Here is a 9,324-nt window from a genome sequence, read left to right as displayed (position 1 = left end):
CCGCGCTCCGCGGGGGGGTCCGGCGGCGGCCCCTCCCCCCGCCCCCTTTTCCCGCCTTCCTCCCACATGGGGCGCCAGGAGGAGGCTTCCCTCGGCCGCCGGGGCGGCTCTTAGGGAGTGCGATGGGGCGCCTGGCAAAGTGACACCCGCAGCGGCTGCGGCAACAGCGAGCGAGCGAGAAGAGGAGGAGGAGGAAGAGAGAGAGAGCAGGCGGGGTGGGGAAAGAGAGAAATAACAGGAGGGCAAGCAAGCAAGCAAGCAAGCAAGCAAGCAAGCAAGCAGGCGGGCAAGCTTTTCCCCGCTTCTTCCCGAGGTGCTTCTCAGTCCTTTTCCCCGCCTTGGCTGCTCTCCTCGGGAGCTTCTCCCATGCCTTCCCGGCCCCGGCGGGGGGCGGCGGCGGCGGCAGCCCCGGCGCAGGAGGAGCCGTCCCTGTGGCTCCTCTGATGTCCCTGGCCGAGAAGCGGGAGGCGAGCTTCTCCTTGACGCCCATGATGATCGAGGAGGACGCGGCGCTGAGGAACGGCAGCCGGGGGCTCTCGGGCCAGTGGGCGGACGCGGCGGGCGGGCGGCCGCGCACCACCGAGCGCCACATCACGGTGCACAAGCGCCTCGTGCTGGGCTTCGCCATCTCCATCCTGGCGCTGCTGGTGGTCACCATGATCGCCGTGCTGCTCAGCGTGCGCATCGAGGAGTGCAGCAGCAGCAGCGGCAGCGGCGGGGACGTGGACGGCCCAGCAGGCAGGGCGGGCAACCGGAGCGTCCCGGCAGGAGCAGCCGCCGCCGCCGCCGCCGCCGCCTCGGCAGGAAGTGCCCGCCGCAACCATCCCAGCGCCGGGGAGCCCCCTGGCCGCGGAGGAGTGGAATCGGAGGCGCCTGGAGGGGAAGAGGCGGCGGCGGAGGAGGAGGAGTGGCAGCGGCGTCGGGAGCAGCCGCCCTGGACGCAGCTGCGCCTGCCCGGCCACTTGCGCCCCCTGCACTACAACCTGATGCTGAGCGCCTTCATGGAGAACTTCACCTTCAGCGGCGAGGTCAACGTGCAGGTCGAGTGCCTCAACGCCACGCGCTACATCGTGCTGCACGCGCACCGCATGCACGTCGAGGCGGCCCGCGTGGCCGAGGACCGGCTGGCCGGAGCCCTGCGCGTCTCCAGCTTCTTCCTCTACCCGCAGACCCAGGTCTTCGTGGTCGTCCTCAACCGGAGCCTGGAGGCGCACAGAAGTTACAACCTCAAGATCATCTACAGCGCGCCCATCGAGAACGAGCTGCTGGGCTTCTTCCGGAGCTCCTACGTGCTCTACGGCGAGAGAAGGTAGGCACCCCGCTTCCACCCTTTGATCCCTGGTCGTACTACTAATGCTACAGTATTTCCCTGCCTGTATTGACTCAGCGCAGGAATCCATTCGTCCCAGATACCATCCATAAGGGATATCCCCGTTCCCCGATTTATTCCCTATAAAAATGGAAACCATAGGAGCCCCCCCCCCTTTTCTCTCCTGGTATCCACAACAGCTTTATTTTCCATCCGTAGTTTTCATTAAAGCCCCACTCCCTTTATTTAAGAGAGTAGTTTTTTTATGGCTGTTCCTGGGTAATGGATTTTCTGAGCATCTCAGAAAAGGATACTTTTGCAAAAGTTTTCCCCATCATAACTTAAATGCTATCCTCCCCACATTCTGTATTTAGGCTTGCTAGGTTCCTATATGTGCATCTAAAACTCATCCCACAGATGTGATATTTATTTACCCACCGGCTTTTAAAGTACATATATATCTCTTAACTTCCTTGCCAGAAGAGAGGCTGATAGTGGTGGGAAGCTAGGACCTTGGAACCTGGAGGCAGGAAGAGCAAAATGTTGGATCTCCCTTATAGACTTACCGGACTCTTTATCTTATAGATCTTACAGCTGACACTTCTGCCCTTTAAGATGTTTTGATTCTGAGATACAAAGAGAGAAGGTCTCTTGGGATGTGGCCATCGCATAGAAAGGCCACCAGGGCTCTCCTTTTATTCTTCTGCACCTGCCTTTGCATGCTGGCGTCCCCATGCCACTGCCCCTGCTTTTGTGTCACAGGAAGGCAATGTCAGAGCAGAGGAATTCATAGTACATCAGAGAGACTTGCCCTGGGAAGAACCACGAATAAAAAGCAGGCAGTCCTGCATAGTTAATTCTCCCATGGTGTGGGTGGCACTGGCTTTTATAAAAGCACGAAAGGCAGGATTTCTCATTTTGGATCACCTGATAAGCTGATTTGTCTAGGCACCGGGCAACATCTATGAAAAGATACTGAGAGAACCTGAGAACAACTTGCAGCTGGCATTCAGGATTCTAGAAAATCAGTACTTGACTAGCTTTGCCACTTTCTCCTGCACTTCAGCGTAATTTTCTCCCACCACATTTAATCCCCTTAATTTTCTCTCTCTCAAATAGACACTCTTCACTTTCTCTCATTGGTACAATCAACAAACAGAAAAACTGATAAAAATGGAAGAACAATGCTTTTTTTTTTTAAAAAAAAAAAACTAAACTAAAAAGAAGATAGATTTGGAGAACTTAAAGTTTTAAGTTACTAATCAGGGACTTCCCACAAAATAGGCTACTTGAACCATAGTGTATTGAAGATACATTTTGTGATGTGTGTAAGATTCTAAAAGCAGTTCACTGCAGTAACCTGGCAACTTAGGTGCCAACTTTATGTTACTGTAAAGCCATGTTTAAGGAAGCCCTGGTGGACTGCACATGTGGCATTTGAAACCTGTGTTTGCAAGGTGGGGGCTGGGGGAGGGGCTGGGGGAGCAGCAGCAGAAGATGGAAGCTTCAGCAGAAGAGTCGCTGGTGGGAGGTGGGTTAAGCAGTCGCTTCTCTGCCATGTGCAGATCCCACCCTCCCAAGAGAAGTCTGCAAGTGAGAAGGGGGAGTTGGGGCTTCCTTACTGGGGTTAAATGGGTGCTTTGCCCCTTAATCAACTAAGACGAAACCTAGAATCTGCATTTTAAAGTCCCTTAAGTGTTTATCTGGCTCTACTTATATGAACTTACATATCAAAGATTATATGAATCAGCAACTTTTCATCATATGCTACAGTCAGAGGGACAGGCGTGTTTTAACTTTGAGCTCTCCAACAAAATAATAATGTACGCTAAGAGCTGAATGTAATCAAATATTGTAACATGGATCTGATTCACATTATTTGTAGAAATGTAAACAGAATTCATAGAACTGGCTTTCCTTTCATAAGAATGGGACTTAAAGAGACTTTTCACTTGTTTGCCTTCTGGCTGGGTTTTATTAACAGAGTTTGAGGCAACTCTGAGAGCTTTGTGCCTCTTCTGGTGGTGAGACACCACGTACACACAAGTCTGTGTAAGTGCAGGCTTAGGGTTTTTATTCATGCAGCAAATCAAACATGGAAAGCGAAGCTCTAGTTTAAAGGAAGTAAGGCTGGTTTCCTGCTAGCTTTGTTAGCAGAGATCTATACTGAATTTATTTTTAAACTGCTTGTCATTGAAAATCCAACCACAGAATCTTATTCTGTAAACCTCATCATTTCTTTGAGAGTCCCTGCTGAGCAAATGGTTTACTTAAGCAATTGGCACCCAGAAAGTAAGAAGACTGCCTTTCAGCTCAGTTATGCCAATAGCCTCATCTTTAAGCATTCTAATGTTATTACATATATATTAAAAACTCAGTGTTATAATCATGGTCCATGTTAGGATTTTGTCTAATCCACCATAATGGCTGATATAAAATGTTTTCTTTGCAGAGTTACCGGGTAAGTTTCAGGGAAGGTGCTACTATGTTGAATCTTTTATTGCATGAAGATCGGAGTGGGGAAGATATCAACAGTCTTTCTCAGAAACTTTTCTAAGTGATTTATTAGCATAATAGTATATCACCTCACCATTAAATTATAAAGCATTTACTTGTATTATTTTCAGATGTTGGTTAACTGTGAAATACAACAAGAAGAAAAGAAATGTAGCAAAATTTTAATAGATCAGTATATTTAGTACATAAATTTTACAGCATAAAGTCTTTACATTGCAATTAAAACATAGTTCTCCAGTGTCCAGAGATAAATTAACTAAAAGCATGACAACTCACATACAGTCCATTTTTTCATTTGGATTAGAATTCCCTGCTGCATGGTTTTCCTTTCTGAAATGTGAAAAGTTTTATAGAGCACCATAATTTAGAATTCTGTTCCACGAATCCAGAAAGTGTGGCAACTTGGTAGTACTTTGCCACAAGATGGTTTGAAGCTAACATTATTTAATAACTGCTATGGTGTTATAAGATAGTTGAAGAAATTAGTAATCAGAAAGCTAAATTAACACAGACAAAAGTTTACTTAAGTTGTTTGATAGTTTTATGCAGCAGACTTGAAACATATTGTGAAACTTTGATAGTTTTACAGTGTAGCAGAATTGAAACATATTTTACTTGTTTTGTATATTTGAAGCAAACAATCTTCTTCTCTGAGGCCCAACAATGCAATTTCATGGAAAGTTGTACTAACCTTTTCCTAAGTAGGGCAGAGCACTAACCTTAAGCAAAGTAGGAGCCCTTGATTTTATAGTCAAAAGTCATAAATCTCTCTATAAGACTATGGCACCATAGAAATGCTAATTTTTGCCTCTCAGGTTATTTCACCTTTAGTGGAGAAATGAATTGCTTATTCATATATATACAGACACCCACCCACCCCTTGTGCTAGAACATAAGTTTTTTGCTAGAGCACAACATTTCCTTCCACCTAACTGCTTGATTTCCTTTCCCCCCTCATATCCCCCAAGGTGTCAAAATAGACAAGTTGTTGAGAAAACATGTCTACATTTTAATAGAAGAGGTAGAATTAAGATAGTTGCAAATTACAGTCATCTGTACGCAAAGAAGCCAACCTGCAAGTCTTTTATAACTATAATTACACATTTAAGATTAAATCCTGTCATCAGTTTATGTGTGTGTAAGTTTTTATGTGTGAGCAACAGACTGCCATCCTGTATACACTTATCCAGGAGTAAGTCCTGTTGAAGTCAGTGGGATTTATTTCTGAGCAAGCATGCATAGGATTGTACTGCACATGCAAGATTACAGCATGACAGTTAAAATTGATTTAATTGTACTTTTCTGATAAATGATTTTTTGATAGTCAGGGCCTGTAGTATGTCTTCCAGAGCACATTACCTTATGTTGAAGTCACCATGTATTCAGAACCCCAATGTGCCCACTAGCTGTGATTTTTTTTTATTTCCCCTTTACTTTCATGCAGTATTGGGACATTGCAGATGAGATCGTATTGCATTTTCATGAATGTAACAGATGTGACATAAACATTTGTTACGTTTCGGGAAGTTAATGCAAAGAAATCATTGGTCTCTGGCATGTGTGTTTTAGTATAATGCTTTGAGGACTGAAAATTGCATTTTAAGAACTTTCATAAAACTGAATTTATCACTAGCTAAACTTCGGTTCCAGTCCTAAATAATTAAAGACAAAAAGCATGTCTCGTATCTCACTGTAGATTTAAAGTAAGTCAAATATTTGCATTTTTGCCTGTTTGGGCATAAGCCCATTGATTCCATTGCCTTTTAGACTACAAATAGATTAAATGTGAAACAATGTTAGAATGTGTATTTTACTACCATATGTTGCTGAATTTATGAAAATTAATTTTGAAAGACAAAATTAACATTCAATTTTATACATGTCTACTCAGAAGTAGACCCTATTGAAATCAGTGGGACTAACTGCTAAGTAAGGTTTGGATAACAGCGGTAGCAGTGGACCCAAACAAGGTGGTTTAGATTCCCAGTGGTGCTGAATGTTCACTTGAGATTGATAGTCAACAAGTAACATACTGAAAAGTTGAATAAGGCCTTCAGAAATATAGTTCAAGAAGGTAAGAAACCTTTAGGTAAACGTTCGCTTTGCCTGTTTATTAATACATACCCAAAAGTTCTGTTTTTGATAGAGCAAAATACCAATAACAGAAATCTGAGTAATCTAAGGGCTCACCCACACTTCCACTTGTCCCATGCCTAGAAAGCATGAGTCCAAGCTGTTTTCCACTTGTCCCAAGCCTTGTTATGCACAGGTCTAAGCAGTTTTGCCATTGCCCCACTGTTTTTCCATGGAAAACCTGTTCTTTAGTGCTAAATCAGAGCAAAGGTCAGTCCAGAGCAAACCTGATGGATGTTTGCTCCGATTCAGCAGTAGAGATCAGGTTTTCCTGAGGGGAAGAGACAGGGCAAGTGGAAGTGTGGAAAGCCTTTTCAGACGTTGAGAATAAAACTGGTTTTAACAGAGGCTTTTCACCTTGTGAAACTTTGTAGTTCAGATAGGAAATGCATTGCTTGAAAACTAACAATTAATAGTATAGTATCTTGTTAATTTAAGACAGTGATAGAATGTTGCAAATGGAATAGTGCCTTCAATGCACTTCAATGCAAATTACAGTGTTCAAAAAAAATAAAGTAAGATAGATGCTTTTTGCCCATTAGACATTCAGATTTAAGGATGAGGGACACTGAACTCAGACACAGTGTGTCTTTTATATCTAACTCATCCAAGGAAGAAAAAGTAGAGAATGACAGAAGACTAAAAGGTAATCTTGAGCAAGTCAGTATCCCTAACCATATTTTAATCATGGTCAGAGTGCTGTGATACAGATAGCCATGTCTATGTTTTGCATAGAAGGATAATACATTCAGCATTCACATAATGACGTGGACAGCCCTGGGCTTGCACATTCCCTCTCACACATGAGACGATGGCATTGGTCACTTCCACTGTGGGTGCTGAATAAACCACAGTTCTCCATTACAGTTGAACCTTGGAAGTCGAGCGGAATCCGTTCCGGAAGTCCATTCAACTTCCAAAACGTTCAGAAACCAAAGCACGGCTTCTGATTGGCTGCAGGAAGCTACGGAAGTTTGCAAACCAGAACACTCACTTCTGGGTTTGTGATGTTTGGGAGCCAAAACGTTTGAAAACTAAGCTGTTCGAAAACCAAGGTACGACTATATATCTGAATTTGGGAATTGTGGTTTCTTCTGTTTCTGGTTAGTTAACGAACTAGGATCTCAAACGAGCACTTCATCTTGATTTGTATGAGGGAACCACGTTTAGAATAAGCCACTATTTCCTGAGTTCAGGCGTAATTGGAAACTGCAGTTTATTCTAAAGTAGAAACATTTAAGGGGGAGGAGGGGGCGCAAGCCTGAGGTTTGCTGCTGGTCATTTTCTTACATTTAGCATTGTGTTTGAACTGGGTCAATAATTTTATATAACTGCCCTCATTTTTTTCTTAACAGAGATGTGTTTTATTAATGTTGGCAGTGTTAGCAAATTGTTACTGGTAGATCCATGATTTGTCCCCTTCTGCAATTCAACTCTGCAATAGTAATGAATTAAAAAATTACTTTGTGATTGCAGTTATTTATATCTCATCTTTCGGGATATAGATATTCCCAAGGTGCTTTTGTAATAACAAAATACATTTTAAAACCCCCCACAGTAAACACTTACAAATCTCCAGGGTCCTTTCCAGGGCAGGTAGATGTCCCCGGGGGGGGGGGGGGGGAGAGTTCAGCTGCAACAGGCTTTTACAACTCCTTCACCTGCCTTCTCTGACAATGAGACTGCAGAAGCTGATTACGTAAGAATTTGTACTTAAAATGCTAAAGCATTTCTCTCCCCTCCCCCTTCATGGAAATTTATTCTGAAATAAAACGGATTTGTATGCAATCATGTCAATCTGCTGCTGTTTAGATATTTGCTTTGGATACTTTCATTACTTGCAGTACACAACTTTGCCGCTATATTCAGTTGCTTGGGAAGGTGTTACTGAGATTTACAGGTATCGTCAACTTTTGGAAAGAATGGCTCTCCAAAGCATTCTTAAGCAAGAATACTTTATATATGACCCTAAAAAGCCAGTGTACCCTGTCAGCACTGAAGGCCCTAGAGATTTCCCTGAGGGTAATTAAATCACTGACGCAGCAGTAGTTATTTGTTTTACTTTGTAGGGGTTAATACTGGCTGATGTTCTGTTGGTTTGAGGTTTAAATGTCAACATAAATAAATAAATACTATATCTAGTGCTTCAGTATTTATTTAATGCCAGCATCCTTTCTCAAGGGCTGCTCCTTGCAGACTGAAGCGAGCAGAAGAATTTACCTGAAAATAAAAACTGTTGGGAAATGCTTGATAGGGACTTTATTTTGTATATCACTCTGCAATTCCCCCCCCCCCGCCCTTGTACATTTCACTATTTTGCCAGCTATCTTTGCATTAAGATCTGAAAAGAAATCAGTGTTTCTTTCATCTTTTTTGTCTTCAGGTTTCTTGCAGTTACACAGTTCTCTCCTACCCATGCCAGAAAAGCCTTTCCTTGCTTTGATGAGCCCATCTACAAGGCCACGTTCAAAATCAGCATCAAACATCAAGCAACCTATTTATCTTTGTCCAATATGCCTGTGGAAACTTCTGTTTTTGAAGAAGATGGATGGGTTACGGATCACTTTTCACAGACTCCGCTCATGTCCACATATTACCTAGCCTGGGCTGTTTGCAACTTTACATACCGTGAGACTACCACAAAGAATGGAGTTTTGGTAAGTATTTTATTTTATTTTTTTAATCGGCTTGCATATATTTATTGAAAAACCTTCCTTTTTGATGGTGGGGAAGGGAAATGACATGTCCCCCCCCCAAATGCTTGCATATTCATTATCTATTACATTTAAAGTCCTTTCTGCCTCCTGGTGAATCTGTTATAGTACAAGCAGAAAGAGCCTAGGATCAGGCTATTAATATCTGCCTTCACTTTTCATTGCTGCTTCCATGTATGAACAAAGGTTATACAGATGTTTATGAGAGGAATTTGTCTCTCTTAGAAGTGTTAAAGTGCATGGTTTTTTCTTCCTTCAGTTCATGGCAATGATTTTTTTTTTTAACAAGTAAACAATGCTTTTGCATATATACATTCAGCCATCTCTCATTGGAGCTGCTTTACATACTACCAGTTAGTGCAGTGATGGCCAAACTTGGCCCTCCAGCTGTTTTGGGACTACAACTCCCATCATCCCTAGCTAACAGGACCAGTGGTCAGGGATGATGGGAACTGTAGTCCCAAAACAGCTGGAGGGCTACGTTTGGCCATCACTGAGTTAGTGTATATATTTCAAGCGTAGCTACAGTGCAGCTGATTACTTGAGGGAATGCTATAAGTTTGGGTTTTCTTTTCTGTGTGCATTCTACATGTACATTGTGTGTGGATCCAGTCTCAGGGCTAATTGTGGCTCTATGTGGTATGTACACAT

General features: G+C 43.2%; 1 protein-coding gene across 2 annotated transcripts in view; it reads left to right on the top strand.

Moving 5' to 3' along the window:
• Nucleotides 1-312: 312 nt before the first annotated feature.
• Nucleotides 313-9,324, top strand: part of TRHDE (thyrotropin releasing hormone degrading enzyme) — a 203,209-nt gene continuing 194,197 nt past the window's right edge. Inside the window, exons 1-2 of one of the 2 annotated variants that reach the window (XM_081878691.1) lie at nucleotides 313-1,309; nucleotides 8,343-8,616. In XM_081878691.1, coding sequence (XP_081734817.1) covers nucleotides 444-1,309; nucleotides 8,343-8,616 — 1,140 coding nt within the window. In that variant the 5' untranslated portion in view covers nucleotides 313-443. The remainder of the gene's footprint in view (nucleotides 1,310-8,342; nucleotides 8,617-9,324) is intronic. The other variant, XM_081878690.1, reaches the window with a different exon arrangement.

This window comes from Podarcis erhardii (genome assembly GCF_964252035.2).
Source record: "Podarcis erhardii genome assembly, chromosome: 10".
In the NCBI taxonomy this organism is placed as follows: Eukaryota; Metazoa; Chordata; class Lepidosauria; order Squamata; family Lacertidae; genus Podarcis; species Podarcis erhardii.
The sequence above is the reverse complement of the archived record's forward strand: the minus strand, read 5'-3'. Positions and strand labels throughout refer to the sequence as shown.